Source organism: Solanum lycopersicum, chromosome 1 (assembly GCF_036512215.1).
Source record: "Solanum lycopersicum chromosome 1, SLM_r2.1".
In the NCBI taxonomy this organism is placed as follows: Eukaryota; Viridiplantae; Streptophyta; class Magnoliopsida; order Solanales; family Solanaceae; genus Solanum; species Solanum lycopersicum.
In genome coordinates this window covers 51833037-51858401 of record NC_090800.1, presented here as the reverse complement: position 1 = coordinate 51858401, position 25365 = coordinate 51833037, and the positions used below count along the sequence as shown (strand labels likewise).

The 25365-nt window shown below is 34.5% G+C and overlaps 1 protein-coding gene across 1 annotated transcript; it reads right to left on the bottom strand.

Annotated features, from left to right (window-relative positions):
- Positions 1-22917: 22917 nt before the first annotated feature.
- Positions 22918-23931, bottom strand: LOC138342256 (uncharacterized). Its single transcript, XM_069294581.1, has one exon. The coding sequence runs from the start codon at positions 23929-23931 to the stop codon at positions 22918-22920; it is 1014 nt and encodes a 337-aa protein (XP_069150682.1).
- Positions 23932-25365: the final 1434 nt, after the last annotated feature.

Genomic DNA, 25365 nt, shown 5'->3' with positions numbered 1-25365 from the left:
GAAATATGCATATTTCAATTTAAATGTCCTAATATAATAACAATAACACCATTTATAAACTTAGAAACACATAAGAAATCACTTGGTTAAATTATAACATTTTTAAGAGTAACATTATAGTAAGCCATATTCATTGTATAGGGAATTGCTTCACTGTAACAGTAAAGTATTTTACCTTTCTTTTTAACACTTCCTAGAACGTAATCATCCCACTAAAACTATCCTAAGACTCACTTAAGTAACACAAAGATTCACCGCCCATATAACCTCTCTAGGCATGCCTATATGATCTTTAAGACTACTTACAATGAGGCACACACAACCTTACAAGACATCAAACAAACATGAGATCCTTCTACCAAAGGTGAATCTAAGTCTCACTTTATTGATTTGTGAAGTGACCGCCCACACAATCCCTTACAAACACACTTAAGAGATCGTGTAGATTACCTAGGATAGAATCATTCTCACTCAATATATACACACACACGTAATATTATATTCTCTTTCAAAAGACTATCAAAAGACTTACTTAAGTAAATCAAGAAGATAATGTCCATGATTGACCTCTTAAAGATTACCTAAGTAATCCTTAAGACTACCTATGTTTAGATCATGTCTACATATTAAACTATCTTCCCTTATTAGAGTCATCCTTAAGACTTATCTAGGTAAGATAAGAAGTGACCGTTCTTATGCCTCCTTAACACCTTAACAACACGACCCTTAACTACTCAAGATATGTATTTATTCATTTAACATACTTCTTACTGAAGTCATTACATTCATTATTTGTTTAACACTCATACATTAAATAGATACATTCAAGTTATGGTCTTGGACAAGATCTAGAGACTCTCACTAACACCTTCAAAGCCTATTGTGCAATGTCTAGATAGTGTGTCACACCACCACCTACACTTTATAGAAGTTCTCTAATTCTAGTAAGTATCCAACATGATAAGAATAGGCAATAACCGACATAGACCATGAGAGTAAGACATGGAATCAGGAACTCTAACCTACTCTGATGAGGATGTTTTATTTGCTACTATTAGAACTCACCATACTCACTCGGTGCTTACCTTCATTTTCATAGAGTAATTCACATTAAGGTTCATATAAAGGGTTTCCATATCAAGTTGATAACCCAATTACGTTTTCCCTACCGAAGAAGTCATCTAGGGATACCTTATAGTGGCGACAAGAATATCATATTGACTTTCCTAAGATTTTATATGATGTCGTTCAAGAAAATAAACCTTAACTCTATCATTCCTTTAGTTTGAAGGGTACCATTATGGCTTTCGACTGAACCAGTCATAACCTTGCCATTACTTTCAAGGTTTCACGTAAAGGACTCTCTGAATATCATATAAGGTCTCATGTCACTTATACATACACGACTAAGAGGATTTATCATCCTATGTCAATACATCACATATTCAAATTCATACATGCATCAAGTAAGGGAAACAACTCAACCAAGACAAGACACAACATACTTCACTTTAACACATATTACATGACATTCTAGAAGCACATAAGAACAACTATAATCATCTTTAGGTCATCCTATACACTATAATATCATCATCAATAAGACCATCATAGAATCATATAATCAAGTAGGAATTACCAAGCATCAACCCTAAGACTACACACAAAGCCATAGTCATAATCTAACATGATCACCTATATAACATCAATAGAAGAAACCCTATATAATTTCAAAGTGATTTACATGTAGTTAGATATATTCATACTTCACATAATCAACTTTACAAATAACCACATTACTTCAAGTAGTTGCTGAAAAGTCAGTGATCATCATAATACATAAACTAACACGGACAAGGCCACATCAATTGCAAGTTAAGCACATAACACTGCCACATAAGTGGATCATACCAATCACAGCACAATTGAAGTATAATTAACATAAAAATAAAGAAATTAGGGCATCGTACCACCACTCCATCCTCAAAACCTCAATCCAATGTTAAATACCCCAATTGAATACCATAAGGCCCTTACCCATGACCATGAATATCACTTCAATGCATAAATCATAATTCTTAATTAAACTAGGTTAATTCAACATAGATTTATAATCAATCTATGACAAAGTAGATATCAATTGAATACAATTCTTACATCATTACATAGCCCATAGAACTCTACACCATAATTCATAAACATTAAGTCAATATTAAGTTATCCATAAAGTAGTCAAAAACTAGGGTTCATCAATTAAATGGGTTCAGAGGTTAATTATGTTAAAATCATCAATATAATAACAGTGAAATCAATATTCACTGCTTAAAACCCATTAATGTAAAAACCCATTTGTAGATCATGAAATTTTACAATTCATCATTCAAAACTTTAGAAAACTTCTTTGAATGTTGGGCTCCTTGATGAATAGAATTTCAAGGATAAAAATTGTAACACTTCGGAAATGCTTAAAATGATGTTTCCAGACCTATATTAATATATTAAATAATGTTTAAGTTATGTTTCTAGACCTATATTAATATAATAAACTCTTTTGTAAAAGGTTAGAGCCAAACGACGAAGAAAGACCTTGACGTCTGGAAACTAGCTAATTAGAACCAGTTGACTTTCTTATGTTTGGGGAAGGTTTAGAAGTGTCAAATAAAGTACAAAAATTTTAAAGAGACCTTGGATAGGTAGTATGTAGTACAAAGGGTTCAAACTTCCATTAAATAAATCCCAATTACCACCCGAAGGGTCCTTGGTGAGGACCCAAATATGGGTGTGGGTGTGCAAGCTGCCTGGCAGCCTGCGAGTAGGCTGAATTGGAGCCAAAGCGTGCAACGCGAGCCTTACCCACAGGTCACTTCTTCAAGATTTGAGATTCAGCCTCGCGAAAATATTCTTATACACACCTCACTTCCACAACTAAGCATTTAATAAAAATGACAGATTTGGCACCGCGACGAGCAGCTACTTCCCTGAATCGTTAAAGTCCCATTTTTGGTAATTTTACTTCTTAAAAAGACCCATGTAAGTGGAGGATGTTTCAGGTAATTAATAGGACGACTATATATGGATATTAGGTAAATTTTAGACAACTTTTGCACGTCCAAATTAGATTAAAACAAGTTTTCTCTCATCTCTCTTAAGAACGCTCTCCTTCCCAAACTCCATTGAAGAACAGGAAGAGCTTACGGAAGAAGATGAAGACATCAACTTTCTTATCCAATTTTTGTGGATTCTTCATCTATAAGGTATGGTTTTTAACTCTTGGTATTCCTTTCCCCAAGGGTTCCTTTCAAGATTATATTTCAAGAACTTTAAATACTAGGGTTTTAACCGTAGAGTTATGATTTTCAATGAAAAGTAAATATTTTCTATGGTCTATTTCACACGAATTGATAAGTATGTGTTTATTTATGTTTTAATTTCGTGAGAATAAATTTTTTATGTAGATTATGGTTTCGTATGATTGTTCTACTATTTGACAATATGAAAATGTAGGGATTGGAACTAAGACTAGAATGAACTCGTAAATGACCCTTTCCTTTACCCTACATTATATATTGATTTTGTGTATGATTTGTAGAGTAGTTCTTGGTTATGCTATTGATTATTTCACTATGTCATGATCATGAATGTTGTAAGTTGCACAGAGTTCTTAAATAAGGTTCTTGGAAGCAGGAGGTAAATCTTCTAAAGAAATGATAACTCAACAATGTTTATGTTAGCCTATAAATCATGATTCTATGTTATCAAAGTATGTATGATGTTATTATGTGTATATGCTGGGTATGAACAGGTTATTTTTGAGATCATGAAAAGAACAAGATAAATCCAAGTTACGATATTCTATTGTATGCTTTACACAAGATGACTATGTCATGTTAATCTCACAATGAAGGGTTTGAATGAAATGAAATTCTCATCTAATCCTACAGATCTCATGATCATGTTCATAAAAGGATTTAAACTCCTATGACGTATGGTACGTTTATGATAACATACAACTAAAACGTTATTCAAGAAAGGGACTTAAGCTAAACACCGACGAACTAGATATGAGAGGTTTCCATTCTCTAGTTGGAAGATAGGTTCACAATGACTCACACGAAATTGAGGCTACAATGTAATGTGGAACTTTGGGTCTCTAATACATCATCTAGTTCTTGAACTATGTTTCCACCATAGGATACTAGGTAGTGGATCCACCTAGAAAGCTATGTCATGTTAGGTTCTACTTTAGCCAATTGACCACCTTCTTTCGGTTTTGGGTTTTATGACACCGGATCCAATGTTTATCTCACACGGTCTATGTTGGTTACGGCGTATGTTCCCTTCATGTAAAATGAATGACAAGTAAATGAACGTTAAGTTGGGTAACTTGAGGAGTCTACTAAGTAGAGGTAGTGGTAAAGGACTCTACGTAGACATTGCACAAGTTGACTATAAGGGAAGACCTTGGAGATTGTTCTTATGTAATATGATAACATGAAAAGTAGGATGATTATGATTCATGTTGTTACTCTTAAATGAACTTGGTTACTATGATGAAAATGTGATTGAATTATATTTTTATATGAAGTGATGACTCCTTATGTTACAAGTTAGATGAAGCAAAGCTTTAGTTATCGTCTCCTATCTTACCTATATGGTTGTGTGGGGTTAAGGGGATTTACAAGACGATTGCATTTGTAGGTTGGGATGGGATCATGGGTAAGTTTTTTGTATGTTATTTATATGTGATCTATTGAATATGAATGTTAACAAGACTCTGGTAATATGTCTGTAATGTTCCTCAACATCAGCTAAGTTGAACTAGAGTCTATCACTTGTGTCATGATTCTTTAATGTAATAGAATTGTTAAAACTGGTGATAATAGGCACTATATAGATTTTGGAAGCATTTGGAGGTCAAACGTACAAAAACGTCCAAGACGTTCGGAAATTAGTTGAAGATAAACTACTGCGTCCTCGTGTTTTCTAGTGATGTTCTTCAGATTGTTTGATGTTTAAATTCATTACAGAGAGTTCCTACGCATAGCCTGACATGAAAAGGGTACAAAAGTGGTAGAACGATGCACCGGGAACCATAAAAAGGGCCCTCGAGGAGGATCCAAATATGGGCTCGCAAAGCAGCCAAACTGTCAATATTTGGGATGCAACTGCGCGACGTGCAGCAGCCACTGAATAGCGAAAAAAATTCCATTAGACGCGGGGCTGCCACGACAATTCTTTCAAAGAATTTTTGAAAAATAAGATTTGGAAGTGTCTCCTCGACGCGCAGTTAAGTCCCAGATTTCTTTGCGTCGTTTTTATGTCAAATTTATGTTGGTTAATTTGTCCAATAAATATAGGGGTCTTTTGGGAATTAAGGGGTGACTTATGGACGGTTATAGGACCTATTTAAACTCCTAACCTCACCAATTGAAGCAAAACTCTCAACTCAAAGCAAAACCTCTGTATTCACTCTCTCCAAAACATCCATTGTTGAAGGTTGGAAGCTCCAAAGAAGAAGATAGGTTTCTCAATTTTTTCTCCATCAATCTTGTGGTGTTTTCACAGAATTAAGTTATGATTATTCATTCTTGAAATCTCTTTCGTCAAGGAGTCTATTCCAATGATTTTAAAAGATGATTAAAAACATGATTTGTCCAATTTCATGATCTAGCTATGGGTTCTTGCATAAAAGATTTTTAAATCAATGTTTTAGGATGGAATTGATGGTAATGAAATGTTTTGAAGCTATTATTTTTATGAACCCATGCAAAACATGAAAATTCTTATCTTTGACTACTTTATGGGTTACTTGATATTGTCTGATGTTGATGAATTTGTATGTAGTTTCTTCTAGGCTTTCTAATGATATAAAATTGTATGCAATAGATATATAATTGGTCTTAGATTGATAAATTAATGTTTAATTAATCTAGTTTCGTTGAGTTTTATGATTTATGCTTTGAATTGATGTTCATGGCTATGGGTAAGGGTCGTATTGTATTGAATTGGATGATAAAGCTAGGGATTGAAGTGGTGAGAATGGATAGGTGGTAAGCTGACTAATTCTCCTTCTATTATGTTAATTAGACTTCAATTATGTTGTGATTGGTATGGTCCCACTTATTATGGCTGTGTTATGTGCTCGAATTGCAATCGATGTGGTCTCGTCAGTGTTACATTATGTATTATGAAGATCATGGCCTTGTCGGCACTACTTGAAGTATTATGATGATTTGTGTATGTAATTATGTGAAATTTTATCATATTTATATACATGCTAGTAATGTGAAGGTTTGATATTGTTTGGTGATCATGTTAGACTAGGACTATGTGTTTATGAGTGTAGTCTTAGAGTTGATGCATGATTGTTCCTACTTGACTATATGAGTCTATAATGGATATGGTGATGATGTTATAGTAATTCATAGGATGCCATAAAGATGATAAGGGCATTCCTAAGTGTTTCAAAGAATGATATGTTATAGGCAATAAAATAAAGTAAGTGGTGTCTTGTTTTGGTATACTTGTGTCCCTTTACTTGATACATGTATATGATGAATATGAACATCTTGGCTTAGTAGGCTTAGGCACCTTTATCTTGTATGTGTATGGATGAATGTTAAATGAATGTCTAGGACTACTAGACCAAATATGGTGCCCTTTTAAGTATAACTATTATGTGGAACATTCTATATAGAGAGAAGGTTATGAATGAACTATCCTTATATTCCATTGAGTTGAAGCCCTAGTGAACCCATCTATGGTAGGTGTATAATGACTAGGTAACGGCTAAGAGATGGTACCTTTTCATATTCCCCTTTTTAATAAACTTACTCTATGAGAAAAAAGGCTAGCACCGAGTTAATACGTTATGGTTTGTAGATCTACTTAAGAAGGAGACTAGAGTACAATGTATCTCTACTTCAGAATGAGACTAGAGTGCATAGAAGACCTTGATATTCCTTAACCATGTGCCTACATGGAATGTGTCCTAGTTCTACTCTTGACAAGTAGAACACCCTCCATTAGAGCAAGTTTATGACTTCGGATTGCATGCCTAACTCGTAAGGTCTATGTCGGTTATTGTCTATTCTCATCATAAGGGATACATACTAGTGTTGGATAAACACTTTGAAGTTTAGATAGTGGAATGGGATGTGATTTAGACATTGCCGGATTAGTCTTTGAGTATGTTATCATGTGAGTCCCTAGGTTTTTCAAGACCATTATGTGAATTCTTCAATGAATGAAATGGTTTCTAATTACTTATTTGAGGATTGCATGTGTAGGCTTGAAGAGGGTGTATGGGAGGTCTCTTCATGTTTTACTTAGGTGAGCCTTAAAGTAATTTTGGGTAGGAAGTTTAACAAATAAAGTAAGATTGACCTTATCTTAGGATAATCTTTTGTGAGGCCATTCAAAGCTAAAAGTGTTCACGGTGAAGTTTAATATAGTTCACTCTAAATTACATATAAAATAAGTTCAGGGGGGTAATAGGACCTTAGTATAGTATAAGTGTGTCTCTGGGATTTCGGGCATAGGTTGAGGGGGTACTTGGGTATTTTCCCTTATTTTTTAAGACTTATGTAACAAAGGCGTCAAGCAAATTGAAAATTGTTTAGATTATAACACCTACAAACAATAATTCTTGGTGGTTAAAGATAAACCTATAAGCATGATTTCTAAAAAAAAATTATAATGAACAAGTAGCATGTAAACCCCCCTTCCCCTAGACGATCCCCCAAATAAATTTATATGTATTATATTTAGAGTTACAAATGTTACAACATTCGAATAAATAAAATAAGAAGAAAAAAATAGATTCAAATAAGTGAATAAATCTTTCTTCATGATTAATCTTCAACTTGAACTTCAAGTTTGAAACCTGTCAAAGCAATGAAATAACTACACAAGTAAACACATTTATTAGTTAAGGTGAGACATTATGCAATTGTTTAACAACTTATACATATCAAAGGAATAGAACAATAAGCTCACACAAACGTATGAATACAAAAATAACTTGAATGTTAATTCCGAACACTAACCGGTTAAGTAGATTAGAAAAGGTAGCAATGGAAAACAAGTTTATCCAACATTTACTCAAACAAAAGCAAAATAGCAAAGTAGCGAAGAAGAGCACTTGAATGTTTACCGAAATCTTAATGTATTTAGAGTAGCAAGAAAGCAATGAGAGAATGAAAAGTGATGACAGCGCTTGTGATTGAAAGTGAATGATTGTATGAGTTTTTTTTTAAATAATGAAGGGAGAGGGTCTTATTTATATAGAAAAGAGGGGGAAACAAATAAGAAAAGAAAATATTTAAACGAATCAATTAAATATATTATTTTCCTTATTATACAAGAGGACCAAATCAGAAAAATTTTAAAATATTTCATTACCAAATATAAACAAGTAAGAATAAATTAATATGGAGTAATATTTATTTTTCCTCAAATAAAAAAAAAGTTAAAATCATATTTAATTTATTTTTCAAAAATATGAGCAACTAAATATGACAAGGAAATAATAAGGTTGTCATAAACAAACAAGTAAGAATAATTAAGCCAAATATTAAAGGAAGGAGATATTAATTAATATTTTTTTTTAAAGAAGAGTCAAATTAAAATTTTAAAATATTTTGCTATCATTTATAAACAAATAAATATACGGGAAGAACACCAAACATGACGGATGAATAAATCAAAGACTATAATCAATAATATGCTAGCAGCTATTCAACAATCACATGAAATTAATTTTTTAAAAGGATGACAAGAAATCAACATCTGCCAAGAATCATGCTAGAATTTTTATATGAGAGGAACAGTAAAATTCAATAGGATCAAATCTACTGCAAGGTTATTCGAGTTGATCAGACAATAATCAGTTAAAAATACCAAAACATAAACAAGTATTAAATATTAACAAATTGACATCATTTGAACATTTATAGCAAGAATAATGAGACAGTAGATAAATATTATTAACAAGCATGTATGAATTAAATGAGTGTACTAACAACTTAAAACCTTCGAAACTCCGCCTGAATTACTTCTCGCCAAACTGCTCTCCGGCTGTTGCAGCTGGCCACCGAAAGAGAGTAGAGGCGGCTGGTGCCTGCTGTTCATCGCCGGTTTCTCCAAACATAAATAGCAGCTGGCTGGAGTTGTTGTTGTTTTCATCAGAGAAGCCGGCGACTGGTGGTTGTAGCTGATGTACGGAGAAGTTGTCGCTGCTAGGATAAAAAGAGAAGAAGAGGGGATGGGGAGAGCGAGAAGAGGGCGATGGGTGAGAAGGTTGGCTTCTTTGAAAAGGGAGAGAGAACAGGAAAGAGAAGCAACAATAAGAGGGAAAGAGAGAGGGGGAGCGGCTGGAAAGGGCGTCGCTGGTCGGAGCAGCCTCCATCGTTGCTACTTCTCGCTGCTGGTGTTGTCGGAGCTGCTGCCTGCGTCCCTGCCAGAAAAGAGAAAAAAAACGAGCGAGACGGGAGGAGGGAGGCAAGGAGGTCGCCGGTGGCTGCTAGTTGTTGTCCTCGCATGTCTCCAGCGTTGCTTCTCGCTGGACGCTGACCGTCCTTGTCGGCACTGCTGCCTGGACTGATCTCCGGTGGTTGGTTGTGGTCGTGCGCCTCTCCAGGCGCTTCTTCTTTGCTAGAACCTGCAGGTGCTACGCGACGGCTGTTGTTGCGAGGAGATAGGGAAGAGAGAACAATGAGAGGAAAAGAGAGAGGGGTTGCCGCCTCTGGTGGGTGGCGATTTCGCCAGAAATAATGGAGATAGAGGATATGGGAGGCAGCTGATGGAGAGGGAGAGAGAGAGAGGAGAGGCGGCTGAAGAGAGGGGAGGGAGAAGAATGGGTTGGAATTTTAGGTTCTGGGGTCTTTTGGTGTTTAGAGAATAGTAGATTAAATCACAATCGTTGATCTAATTTGAAATGAAGGGCTAGGATTCGATTAATAACATAGATGGATGAGATTAAAAGATGAGATGTATTGAAATCATATTGGATTGAATAAGGAATGGCTACAATTGCAATTAAAATGGCTAGAATTGAAATGAAAGAGAGGCTATGACTGTAATAAAACTCTAATTCAAGTGGCTAGAAATTATGATAGAATAGGCTAGAATGTAAAGTTTAAGGAAAGTGTGGGAATTACTATTTAATTAAAACTACATATATTAAAAGGAAAATACCCAAGTACCCCCTCAATCTATGCCCGAAATCCCAGAGACACACTTATAGAATACTAAGGTCCTATTATCCCCTCTGAACATATTTTATATGTAATTTTCTACCCCTTTTTAGCCTACGTGGCACTAGTTCGAAAAAAAGTCAGTCATCGTTGGGCCCACAAGATAGTGCCACGTAAGCTACAAAGGGGTAAAAAATTATTAATAAAATAAGCTCAGGGGGGTAATAGGACCTTAGTATATTATAAGTGTGTCTCTGAGATTTTGGACATAGGTTGAGGGGGTACTTGGGCATTATCCCTATATTAAATTATTTTTATATTATTGAAAATCATTTGAATTTTAAAACATTTGGAATTCATTAATAATTTAAAAATATTTTAATAATATTTACGATAATTTTATAAAGTAAAACGTACTAAAATATATAATTTTCAAGCAAAGTCGATTAAAAATTCTAAAATTTGAAATACGTATTTAATCGAATAGTATTCCTAAAAATGGTCAAAGGTCGGTGAAAATTAGGTGTCAACAGCTGCCCCTCTGTTGATTGAGAGTGAAGAATGAATTTTCAGGCAACCAACGTTGACTTAGTATCCGATTTTGTCCGACCGACGAGAGATGTCAGTTGGATCAATTGAAATGACATAGAGTTGAAAAAGGGTACGACCGAGACTTTTGTTTTAAGTCGCTTACATATCTCTAGTAATACGAGAATCAGGTCGTGTGTAGTTCTAGGTTCAAGCGCAAATAAAACTCTTAAAAATTGAAAGAGCGCTGAGGTATTTGAATGGCACGATTTCGGCTTGAATAGATAAGAATAGGGTAGCGAGAAAAGAGACATTGAGAGGCTAGAAGGGCTTGATAGAGAAGCAGCATGATAGAGTGAGGATATCAGCACTTGAACAAGGTTCGGAGTATGAAAAACGAAGAATTGATAGGGTCTTCGTTGTGATAGATGATGGCATGATAATTGTGATCAAGGGCGATCGATCGTATATGCAAATTCTAGATAAAATGTTAGCTTATGAATAGATAAAGTATGACCAATAATAATAAAATATGAGTTCTAAATAAATGACAAGAGGTGATAAGAAGCATATCTGTTTTGAGATGTAGTGCAAGCCTTGATAGTCTTTGGACCATCTCTGAAGAATAACGTCAAACTCCAACAGATGTGATAATATAGCGATAATAAAATAGACGGGAATGTATCGTAGTAAGGTGGATGTATGTAAGCATCGTGTTGTAAGGTAGAAGAGTCTAAATGTCATATTGTAAGGCAGACGAGCATAAACATCATATTTTAAGGCGGAAAAGACTAAACATCCTATTGTAAGGCGGAAAAGCCTAAACATCCTATTGTAAGGCAGAAAAGCCTAAACATCCTATTGTAAGGCGGAAGAACCTAAATGTCATATTGTAAGGCAGACGAGCCTTAATGTCGTATTATAAGGCAGACGAGCCTAAACATCCTATTGTAAGGCGGAAGAGCCTAAGCATCCTATTGTGAGGCTGAAGAGCCTAAACATACTATTGTAAGGCGGAAGAGCCTAAATGTCGTATTGTAAGGCAGACAAGCCTAAATATCGTATTATAAGGAAGACGATCCTAAACATCCTATTGTAAGGCAGAAGAGTCTAAACATCCTATTATAAGGTGGAAGAGCCTAAACATCCTATTGTAAGGCGGAAGAGCCTAAATGTCGTATTGTAAGGCAGACGAGCCTAAATGTCGTATTGAAGGCAGACGAGCCTAACATCCTATTAGAAGGCGGAAGAGACTACACATCCTATTGTAAGGAGGAAGAGGCTAAACGTCCTATTGTAAGGTGGAAGAGCCTAAATATCGCATTTTAAGGCGTAAGAGCCTAAACATCCTATTGTAAGGCGGAAAAGCCTAAATATCCTATTATAATAAGGCGGGAGAGCTTATATATTCAGTCAGTTGTAGAAAAAAAAAGTTGATAATAGCCTCTTCAAAAAATAATCTAAGGATAGTATGACTTACATAGTAGCTCCTAAATATGACAGTACGCTCATATATAATTTATTCCTGCATCCAGAGAAAATTCGTAAATTCAAAAGGCGAGAGATGGTCATACCTGTGCTTGTTTTGCCTTTAGAGTTGCATTCCCTTGTGATGAAATTTTAGAGGATTTCTCAAAAATTTCTTCCCCGGTTTTGAGTATAAGATATATATTCACTTTGTTAAATATCTCTGTGAAAATTTTTGAGGTTTCCTCAAAAATTCTGCCCCAGTTTATTAGTGGGGGAATTTTTTATCCTGCTTCTCTCAAAGAAAAATTGTAAGTTCCAAAGAAAGTGATTGTCTTGTATTTGGACATTAAGGCTCGACTTTGAATTCAAGTGTCAATTATGTCAATTAACCTAGATTTGAATTTTCAAAGGAGAGTTTTGAATGACCATGGTAGAGAAAGAAAATTTATTTGATAGAGACCGGACCCATCAAGGGTTGCCTACGTATCCAAAAAGAAATCTTGTCAAACGTAGTTCAGAATTACAAGGAAAAATGAAAGGAATGGGGAAGGCTTTGGGCATAAGGTCTAAGAACAATAAAGCCAACTTTGTTCATAAGAGTCTTGACCATATCAATTGCTCTGATGTGATTTACGCTTCCTTGTCAAATGCCTAACATACATCTTTGTAGAGTCTCCTTGAATGATGAATGTATTCGCCATAGAAGGATTGAAATTGTTGTTTTGTTGTCCTTGTTGCACTATAATTTTTCCTTTTTCAATCATATTTTGAATCTTATTTCTCAATGCTGCACATTCTTCGATCTCATGACCTTGAATGTTTGAATGATAGGCACAATTTTTGGATAGATCAAAGTTTGAAGTAGAGTGCTTGGGAATCCATCCATTTATTGGTCTTAGAAGTCCTTTAGCCCATAATCTCTGAAAAATGTCGGTCAAAATTTCCCTTAATGGAGTGAAGACACGAGGTTTACTCACCTTATCTTGAGATACCATAGGGTTGGAAGGCTCAAGAATAGCATGAATTTTCTCAATATTTTGATTTCTTTGTTTTGGAGGTATATAGGTTGATGGCATCTTCGTTCCTTTCATCCAATGAGTCTTTCAGGACTTGAAAAGGAATATGTCTATCAGCAACTCTTAAAGACTGAATGCAATATTCTAACTCTTTTCCAATTCAAATTAGACTGTCGAAACTTTGAATACCAGAAAACAACAGGGTTTTGTAGTATATACCCTAAAGTAATCTGATGAGAGTTTGTACCAACTCCTCTTCATGCGGTAAGTGACGTATCTTGGAGGCTTCCATTCTCCATCGTATGACATATTCCTCAAAAGATTCATGTCTTAATTTCTTCAATTTGAGCAAATTCAACATTGTAGGGTCAACCTTCTTATTAAACTTGCATTGTTCCACAATGTCTCGAGCCATGTTAACCTCATTAGGAAATGTTCATTCTTTTCTAAGCCAACTAGCTTGCTGCAAAAATCTTTGAGATGTGCTATTGGATCCCCACATCCGTCGAACATGTTGAATTTTGGAATTGTAAATCCTGACGGTAATTCAACTCCTGGGTGTACACATAATTTTTTATACCTTAGGTCATGAGTAGGTATTGAATTCAACCATCCATTCACCTTTTTTTCCAAGTCATGCATTTTTCGTTGCATTGCATTTAGCTTAGACTGCTCAATTTTGTCATCTATTCCTTCTTATCCTAAATCATCAAAGTTGAGGCGTGTTGGAGACCTTTGTTGAGAGAGGGTGTGAGTAGGCATAGGATGAGGGGAGATGGTCAAAAAGGTACTTTTCGGTGGACGAGAAGAGGGATGATTTTTTCGAAGGTTGAACATATTTGTCATATTGCAGGTTCTTAGTCTAGCCAATTATTCAAATACTAGTCAACCTTTAGTCAAAGAAGTAAATCAAACACAAAACCGAGTTATTATATAGTGAGCCAAAATTATAATTTCAAATGAATGACACAACAACTCAAAGTGGTACAATTATAACATTTATTAGAATAAGGTCACGTAATTAATTCAAGTTATACTTTGCCAATTTGAAGTTTAGAGTCAAAGGAAGTCTTTAATTACATTTTTATATAATAAGATGATCAAATTGACACATAAGTATGCAATTTGTCTAAAGGGTATTAGGGCACTTTAAACAATAGGGTGACTACTAATTATGTGGAATGACACCAAGGGTCGAACCACCTAGGGTTTATGCAGCATGTATGACCTAACAAGGACTTCTAAGAGTTGTCTTGACGCAGACTTGAAAGGGATTCTATGTGAGAGGATCGTGGCTTCGCGGTATTAAAACTATCTGTTACCTCCACGCATATGCCGACTCTCTATAATGGATATTTGAATAGAATTGGAGTAGTTGTGCGACGTGCAAAGGCAGAACATCACGAGAACAAAAAAAAAGGAAGAGGGTCCCAATTAGGGGAAGTATTAACGGAATGACAATTATCAAAGCAATAAACAGTTAACATTTAAATTGGAAAGCGGTAACATATAGGCACTTAATAAACAATAAATAGATAAATAAGCATGAAAAAATAAAGGAATTTAAACATATAAATATTTTTAAAAAATCACGCAAATAAGGAAAAATGGAATGGGATTAAACATGTAATTAAGCTAACAAGGGAAAAGAGAAGAGGTGAAACATGGTAATAAACAATTAAGGAAAAGGGAAAGGGATGGAACATGGAGAGAAAACAGTAAATAAGACAACAAAATAAGCTAAGCATGGTAAGAACCTAACAAATAATGAAATGAAAAAAATAAAGTAAACCCCACATAAATAAGCAATAAACACGTGATGGTAAGAAACTCATATCCCCAGCGGATTCGCCATTCTGTCGCGCCCCATTTTCGCAGAAAATGTGTTTTATGCACGACCTAACAACTCTTTTGGAGTTTCGAGTTTGGAGTCGCCACCTAACGAATTAAGGCGCGTTAGGGCGCCTATCTAACCTAACTAAGTCTTACTAAGGTCAACGAGCCAAAGATTAGGGTAACAGTTCGAATTATCTCGAGGGGAAAGTGTTAGGAATCCCTCGAGGTCCACAAGTGTGGGTCCCGACCGTATCTCATGTAATCTATGTGGGGTTACAATTAGCAATCAAGGTTGCTTCATATATTAATTTATTTAATCTTCCTAAGTGATAAAAAAAATTAATACTATTTTATTATTTTTTTCATTAATTTGAGCATGCAAAGCTAGGTGATAGCAATAAATAAACAATCAAGTTTTATTTTTAATTTAAGCATATGAAACTAAGTTATAAACAAAATTTGTAAATATGAAGCAATTAATATGTGCGAAAGTAAAGTTTGAAAATTGATAAGTTTTGAGTAGGAATTTTTATTTTAAAAAAATGTTTGTTTTTTTATACGGATGATGCCACGATATTGTTGATCCCGCTCCTCCACCATAGAAACAATTTTGATTTGAGGTCGATCTAAAAAATAGTTTATGTTTTTTTGAAAAATGATTTAAAAGATTTAGTTTACATGTAGGTACATAAATATTTACACATAAATACACACAATACATTTTGAAATTCATGGGTAGGTGGTACTTCCGGGGACGCGTCAGGTTTAAAAATTGGAACTAGATTTCGTATTTCCTTTGACTTTCCCACTAATGATAGGTTAGGATATAGTGCTTATAATTTATTTTACAAATAAACAATGTCATAATCGATTCAAACTTTTAAAGGAAGATCGAATAATGACTTTTAAGAAAATTATGTCGCAAAACATTGTAAGTAAATAAAAAACTAGTAGAACATTAAGGTGGTAAATTTATTAAATGCAAAGGTTTTACTATGAAATATATTTTAAAATCTAAGTAATTTGTTAAGTGCATGAAATGATTTTAGTTTAGTATCAAAAAAAAATAACATATGGCATCATGAATGCGGAAATCTTCAAGAAGACAAATAGGATTACTAATTAAATAATATTAACTAATTTTAGGGGGAGGGCACAAATATGCACAAACAAATTTTATTTTTTATGGATATGTTAAAGTTTAAACTTTTAGACATGATTTCTAGGTGTTCAAAAAAAAAGAAAACAGTGTAACACCTATATGCATGATTATCTAAATCTAAATGATATGAACAGTTTAATCCTTAGGCGTGGTTTCTATGTGACAAGACAATGCTAAAAAAAATTATAACATTTTTGAAACACCTAATAACCCTACTAAATTATTATGATTTGATTTTAACATTCAAAACTTAATGGAGTCTAGTTATTTTTTAAGACTTATTTAACAAAAGCGTCAAGAAAATTGAAAATTGGTTAGATTATAACACCTACAAACAATAATTCTAGGTAGTTAAAGATAAACCTACAACCATGATTTCTAAAAAAAATTTACAATGAACAAGTAGCATGTAAATCCCCCTTCCCCTAGACGATCCCCCAAATAAATTTATATATCTGATCTTTAGAGTTACGAATGTTACAACATTCGAATAAATAAAATAAGAAGAAAAAAAATATAGATTCAAATAAGCGAATAAATCTTTCTTCATGATTAATCTTCAACTTGAACTTCAAGTTTGAAACCTGTCAAAGCAATCAAATAACTACACAAGTAATCACATTTATTAGTCAAGGTGAGGCATTATGCAATTGTTTAACAATGTATACATAACAAAGGAATAGAACCATAAGCTCACACAAATGTATGAATACAAAAATAATTTAAAGTTTAATTCCGAATACTAACTATTTAAGTAGATTAGGAAAGGTAGCAATGGAAAACAAGTTTATCCAACTTTTACTCAAACAAAAGCAAAATAGCAAAGTAGCGAAGAAGAGCACTTGAATGTTTACCGAAATATATTTAGAGGTGAAAGAGAGTAATGAGAGAATGAAAAGTGATGAGAGAGTTGTGATTGAGAGTGAATGATTGTATGAGTTTTTTTGGAAATAATGAAGGGAGGGGGTCTTATTTATATTGCAAAGAGAGAGAAACAAATAAGGAAAGGAAATATTTAAAGGAATCAACTAAATATTTTGTTTTCCTTATTATAAAAGAGGACCAAATCAGAAAAATTTTAAAATATTTCATTACCAAATATAAACATGTGAGAATAAATTAATATGGAGTAATATTTATTTTTCCTTAAATAAAAAAAAATTAAAATCAGATTTAATTTATTTTACAAAAATATGAGCAACTAAATACGACAAGAAAATAATAAGGTTGTCATAAACAAACAAGTAAGAATAATTAAGCCAAATATTAAAGGAAGAAGATATTAATTAATGTTATTTCTTTTAATTTTAAAGAAGAGTCAAATTAAAATTTTAAAATATTTCACTATCAATTATAAAAAATTAATATACTGGAAGAACACCAAACATGACGGATGAATAAATCAAAGACCGTAATCAATAATATGCTAGCAGCTATTCAACAATCACATGAAATTAATTTTTTAAAGGATGACAAGAAATCAATATCTGCGAAGAATCATGCTAGAATTTTTATATGAGAGGAACAGTAAAATTCAATAGGATCAAATCTACTGCAAGGTTATATGAATTGATCAGACAATAATCAATTAAACATACCAAAACATAAACTAGTATTAAATATTAACAAATTGACATCATTTGAACATTTATAGAAAGAATAATGAGAAAGTAGATAAATATTATTAACAAGCATGTATGAATTAAACGAGTGTAGTAACAACTTAAAACCTTCGAAACTCCGCCTGAATTGCTTCTCGCCAAACTGCTCTCCGGTTGTTGCTGTTGTCCATCGGAAGAGTGTAGAGGCGGCCGGTGCCTGCTGGTCGTCGCCGGTTTCTCCAGACATACATAGCTGCTGGGTGGAGTTGTTGTTTTCACCGGAGAAGCGGCGACTGGTGGTTGTAGATTCTGTACGGAGAAACTGTCGCTGCTAGGAGAAAAAGAGAAGAAGAGGGGATGGGGCGAGGGAGAAGAGGGCGATGGGTGAGGAGGTTGGAGGCTTTGAAAAAGGAGAGAGAAGAGGAAAGAGATGGAATAGTAAAAGGGAAAGAGAGAGGGGGAGCGGTTGGAAGGGGCGTCGCTGGTCTGAGCAGCCTCCATCGCTGCTACTTCTCACTGCTGGTGTTGTCGGACCTGCTGCCTGCGTCCCTGCCAGAAAAGAGAAAAAAAACAAGGGAGACGGGAGGAGGGAGGCAAGGAGGTCGCCAGTGGTTGCTGGTTGTTGTCCTTGCATGTCTCACGCGTCGCTTCTCGCTGGACGCTGACCGTCCTTGTCGGCGTTGCTGCCTGGACTGGTCTCCGGTGGCTGGCTGTTGTCGTGCGCCTCTCCAGGCGCTGCTTCTTCGCTAAAACCTGCTGGTGCAGTGCGGCGGCTGTTGTTGCGAGGAGAGAGGGAAGAGAGAACAATGAGAGGAAAAGAGAGAGGGGTTGCCGCCTCTGGTGGGTGGAGATTGCGCCAAAAATAATGGAGATAGAGGATATGGGAGAGGGAGAGAGAGAGAGGAGAGGCAGCTGAAAAGAGGGGAGGGAGAAGAATGGGTTGGAATTTTAGGTTTTGGGGTCTTTTGGTGTTGAGAGAATAGTAGATTAAATCACAATCGTTGATTTAATTTGAAATGAAGGGCTAGGATTTGATTAATAAAATAGATGGATGAGATTAAAAGATGAGATGTATTGAAATCAGATTGGATTGAATATGGAATGGCTACAATTGCAATTAAAATGGCTAGAATTGAAATGAAAGAGAGGCTATGATTGTAATAAAACTCTAATTCAAGTGGCTAGAAATTATGATAGAATACTCTAGAATTTAAAGTTTAAGGAAAGTGTGAGAATTACTATTTAATTTAAACTACATATATTAAAATATTTTTATATAATTGAAAATCATTTGAATTTTAAAACATTTGAAAGTCAGTAATAATTTTAAAATATTTTAATAATATTTACGATAATTTTATAAAGTAAAACGTACTAAAATATATAATATTCATGTAAAGTCGATTAAAAATTCTAATATTTAAACTACGTATTTAATTGAATAGTATTCCTAAAAATGGTCAAAGGTCGGTCAAAATTGGGTGTCAACAAAGACTTTCCAAGGATTCCCAGTGATAGCTTTTCTTATCTTTATCACTGCCCCAGAAAAAATCAGCAATGACTCTTTTAATATAATTAAGAGTAGTCTTAGGTGGAGAAACAGCAGCCAAAGTATGAATAGGCATAGACTGTAAAACATGCTTGACAAGAGTAGTTTTCCCCCAAAAATTTAATATTTTAGCTTGCCATCCTGCTATCTTTTTGATAACCTTTTCCACCAAATCAGAATAATAGATAATCCTTTGACCCCCAATGTACAAAGGACTACCTAAATACATGATAGGACAATGTTTCTTTCTAGAACCTGTTTCCTGAATTATAGTATCTATAATCTGTTGATTAGTATTATCAGTAACCATGAAGAAACTTTTGTCCTTATTCAGCTGTTGATCAGACACCTTCTCATACTCTGCAATAATCTCCATAACCAGTTGAAGAGAGTTTCTGTTAGTGGAGGTGAAAATACTTATATCATCAGCAAAACAAAGGTGATTAATCTATGGCCCTCTTTTCTCCATATGAAAACCTCTATATATTTGATTAGTATAGAGCATATTCAGTTGTCTAGAAAGAACCTCAGCACCTAAAATAAATAGGGCTGAGGATAAAGGGTCTCCTTGTTTAAGACCTCGAGTAGAATGAAAGGAGCCATGTATTTTGCCATTGATGACTATGGAATACCAATTAATATTCATAATTCTCCAAATTCTATCAATGAATAATGCACCAAAGCCTAACTTTCTCAATACTAAACAAGGATATGACCAATCAACTCTATCATAGGCTTTTTCCATATCCAATTTGATAAACACATTCTCACCTTCACTTGGTAATTTGATACGATGAATAATTTCTTGAGCCAACATAATATTTTCTTTAATACTCCTACCTTTTACAAAACCAGATTGATTCTCAAAAATAATAGTAGGTAATATAGGAGCCAACCTAGTACTCATGATCTTGGAGATGATCTTGTTTGTAAAATTTCTTAGACTGATGAGTCTAAAATCCTTTAACTTATTAGGATGATCCACTTTAGGTATCAATACGAAACAAGCATGAGTCATGTATTACGGCATATCATGTCCATTAAAGAAATAGTGAACTGCAGCCAGAAGATCTTCTTTAATAATGTCAAAGCAAACTTGCCCCAATACCATATGGTCCACGAGCTGAGTTTGGATTCATTTGCACAACCACTTTGCTCAGTTCCTCAACTGTAGGCATTTTATCCAACTCCTTATTTTGATCATCTGTAATCTTCTTAGTGGTACACTGTAAATTTGCCTCATTGATTCTCTCATTTTTACCTGTGAATATCTTTCCATAATAATCACAAGCTTCTCTAGCAATAGTCTCTTCCCCTTGTATCCAATCACCATTCTCATTCTCAAGTTTATTAATAAACATTCTTTTCCTTCTACCTTTCATAACAGCATGAAAATATTTGAATTGGTATCTCCTTCTTTTAACCAGTGTATCTGAGTTTTTTGTTGCAAAATATCATATTCCAATTTCATATATCTAATGTATTGAGCATTGACAGCCTTCAATCTTTCTCTGTTTTCCTGATTATTATCTTGAAGAATGTTTTCCTCAGCACTCTTTACCATCTCTTCTAAATGCTTAGTATTAATAAAAATATCCCCATACTCTTTGTTGGACCAATTCCTTAAAGTAGTAGTTAATCTCCCCATCTTAGTATGTAAAATCCACATAGGATTTCCTACCACCTTTCTATTCCAACAATTTTCAACAGTTTGATAGAAAGAGCCATTTTCAGTCCAACATTTAAGAAACTTACAATATTTAATGACTTCATCCTTTCTATCATTCATTTCCATCAATAATGTCCAATGATCAGAACCCACTAAAGGAAGGTGAGTTATATTGGTATGAGGCATCTTCTCTAACCATTTATCATTAGCCAACCCCTCTATGAAACCTTTTCCAAATTCTAGCAGCATCCTTCCTATGGTTACACCAAGTGAAAGGCTGACCATTATACCCCATATCAACAAGTCCACAATATTCAATAATGCTGATCAAATCAAGACGTTTGTTAATATTATACTCACCGCCCCCAAGTTTTTCTTGAGTGGAATATATCACATTAAAGTCTCCAATAATGCACCAAGGATGATCAGTATCAGACGAACTGTATTAATCTGCCCCATAATGGCCTCCTCAAATGTTCTGTACATTTAGCATACACATAGGTAATACTAAATTGATCAATGCAATCCTCATGTTGAGCTTCTATAGTAACCAATTGTTGATTCATATCAACCACCTTACACTTCATATCATTACTCCAAAATATCAAGATTTTGTTATTGGAATTGCTATAACAATAATCCATCAGCAATTTCATTCTATAAAAATCCAACTGAGAATGATTAGCAAAAGGCTCAAGAATGGCAATCATAGACAACTTATGAATTTTCTTTAAATTAATCAACCTTTCAAGAGCACCAAAAGTGTTGATGCTCCTAGCATTCCATCATATAAAACTAAACATTTAAACACCTCTACTCCTAGCTCTAGTATCAGGTTTAATAATACAAGCAAATTTATTTTGTTTTGAGATTTTCCTGCCCCTTGGAGATAATCCCTGCTTCCCGGTCACCTCTCTAACATTCTCAACGTTAGTATTAGGAAGCATAGGGCCTTGTTGATAGTGTTTAGAACTTATTTCTTCCCCTGTTCCAGTTCCTTCTTTTAAAGATTGAGTATCTACATCATACTCATCTTCAGAATCTTAAACACCATACTCATCAAAAGGATCTTCATTATTCTTTTGGACAGTATCAATTAGATTAGATTTCTACTTTTTTTAACCATATTAGATTTATCAGGGGGTTCTCTATCCTCTATTATGAGAAACCCATGTTCATCAACTTTCTCTTTACCTTTATTTAATCTAACATCTTTAAGTCTATTAATCCCCTGACAATCACCAGCCTCACCTCCAACAACTACTCAAACATTAACAGTCTCAGTATTTAAGGGAGTAGGGGTAGGAAGAGTAGAATCAATACCTGCAATATTAACATTGCTTTGCTGATCATCATTATGAACTATTCTATTTACCTGATTTGGCCTCCTTTGCTGTCACTTCTATCCTCTCTATTAGTATTGCTTCCTTCTACATAAGTATGCCTTCTCTTCTTTTGATAAACTCTGCTTTTTGTTGAAATATCCTGTGTCCTTTGTTCTTGAAATTGTTCAACATGTTCCTCTCATTCTTCATCAACCTGAGTAATTTCCTGCATATCTAGGTCAATGTAGGTATTTTTTGTAGGAATAGAAACCATACCTTGCTGAACTTGCTGCTGTTGACCATGTCTATCTACAGTAAATTTAACTTTTTGGTTATCATTCCTCCTTCTCTGTATTTGCGAATCTTCTTGATGCATCTGTTATTGATTTGATTGACCTTCATTTCTTTGAAGATTTTTTTCTATATCTCTTCTACCTGCATCCATATTTCTTTCTTTCTGCATGTCTTTAGAAACATTAGAAGCATTGTCTTTCCTAGTTTTATTTTTATCTAATTCTTTCCTTCTTTTATTCTCCTCATCTCTTTTTTTAATGAAGCAATCCATCTATTTATGCCCTTGATGCTTACGATAAAAACAATAGTCAGGAATAACATCATAGTCAATCTTTTGCCACCTTCCATCAGTAATGTCTTCCCCAATGTACCCCATCCAGATATAAGAAGGTCTTTCTTTAGTAAGGTCAACCTGGACTTTAACTCTAGCTTGACTACCTCTAGTTTTATTAATAAAGGAAAAATCCAAATCTAAAACTCTACCTATAGGGGATAACAAGCTAGTAATAAACTCTTTATTATAGCAATGCCAAGGAAGCTCAGGCAGAGACACCCAAATTGGAACAAGAGGTGTTTCCTCCTCAGGTTTAAAAGAAGGAGTCCAGGCCTGGATTCTCATAACCTGGCCAGCAATACTCATTGTTTGCTTAGTCATAACCATGTTGTAATCTAACTCATTATCTAAATCAATGTAAACATGTCTTGAATTAAAATGAGTAATCTTCACTCCCACAGATAATTGAGTCCTTAAAATAAAGTTCTTCCTAATCAAATCAACCCTAGGCATTGTATAAATGAATTTGCCAATCAAGGTATATTTACAAGCAGCAGCTAAATCTTTAATCACTTCATCCTTAACATAAAGGACTGCAGGAAGGCCCTGTTTAGTAGTTATCTCAGGGTCAGTTAACTTGATACTAATGCCTTTTTTAGATTGATTAAACCTTAAACGATCAGCATAGGTTTGAATCACTGTATAAGGGGCAGGCTCAGGAACATGATCATGCTTAGGAAAATTAGCTTTGCCAGCAGTATTATAAATTTTCTCATTGATCCCTTTATGATTTTGTCTATCAAAATTACTAGAGATCTTAAGGAAATTAGAATGATAATCTACATCTTGTTGCCTACCAGCATCATCATCAATTCTAGTAATCCTATCATTATCCTTCAATAATTCAACATTATTATGATCAAAATTAGTAGAATGGATGTTACCTTGGCGTTGTTCTGCTCTATTGATAATCCTCGTAGACTTAGAAGACTCACCAGCTTGCTTGTTCATCGCAGAATTAATGACTTCCGTCAAACCTTGATTCCTTTATGTATTTTCTAGAGAATGTGAAATTCGTTGGGAATCAAGATTTCCTTCTTTATATTTGTTCTAATTGATCAATTGTTGATTTTGTTGATAAATTCGAGTGTCTCGATTGATTCCTTGCAATATCTTGTTGTTGTTGACCCAATCGATTCACTAGTTCTTGAATCACAATTTGAGATTCAGTCAAATCTCCATCTTTTCGCGATTCTAGATTCTGTTCCTGTCTCGCATCTCCAATTTGTGGATTATACTCTTCCAATCCATGAGACGAGTCACCTTTATCTGTTTCTTTTTGATTTTCCTCAGATTGAAATCGATTTTGGGACGAAGGGTTTATTTCTTTCGCTTGCAATGTGCACCTTTCCGTTTCCGCCTATTTATCAAACATCTGATTTACGCCTTCTCCACTAGTTTATCTCCTTTTTTCAGAATTGTAACGCGATTCGACCATGTCCGCGTCAATAGTGACAGTGTGGATCGGCTCTTCTCTCATCTGCGAAGAAGTGGACGACGATTCTGTCACTTCATGTATTGGGGATTGTTCAGTATCCCTGGTAGTGGATCTGGAGGCTTGAATCGGTCATCTGTTGAAGTTCCTGCCATCTCCAAACACCCAAAATACCTAACAATTAGCTGATCAGCTAATTTTCAACAATTCCTTGAGAGAATTCTAGAGAGAGAAAAATTTTAGAGAGAGAAAAATTTTGAAAAATTAAAAAGCGATCCTATGTGATGTTAATCTCATAAATGAAGGGTTAGAATGAAATGAAATTCTAATCTAATCCTAAAGAGCTAATGATCATGTTTATACAAGGATTTAATCTTCTATGACCTATGATAAGTTTATGATAAAAGACAACTTAAAGGTTATTCATGAAAAGGACTTATGTTAAGCACTAATGAACTAGATATGAGAGGTGTCCCTTCCCTAGATGGAAGGTAGTTTCATAATGACTCTCATGAGATTGAAGATGCCATGTAATGTGAAACAATGTGTCTCTAATACATCTCCTAGTTCTTGAACTATGTTGCCGCTATAGGATACTAGCTAGTTGATCCACCTAGAAAGTTATGTCATGTTAGGTTCTACTTTGCCTATTAGACCACCTTCTTTTGGCGTGAGGTTTTATGAAACCGGATTCCTTGTTTATCTCACATGGTCTATATGCATTAAGGGGTATGTTACCTCATGTAAAATGAAAGGCAAGTAAATGAACGCTGAGTAGGGTGACTTCAGGAGTCCACTTAGTAGAGGTTGGGGTATGGGACTCTACCAAGACATTGCACAACTTGACTCTAAGGGAAGTTCTAGGAGATTGTTTTTATGTAATATGATAACATGAAAGGCAGGATGATTATGGTACATGTTGTTACTCTTATATGAAGTTGGTTATTAAG

Coding starts and splice junctions, on each gene's coding strand:
- LOC138342256 (XM_069294581.1), bottom strand. CDS start 23,931: ATGAACAAGCAAGCTGGTGAGTCTTCTAAGTCTACGAGGATTATCAAT.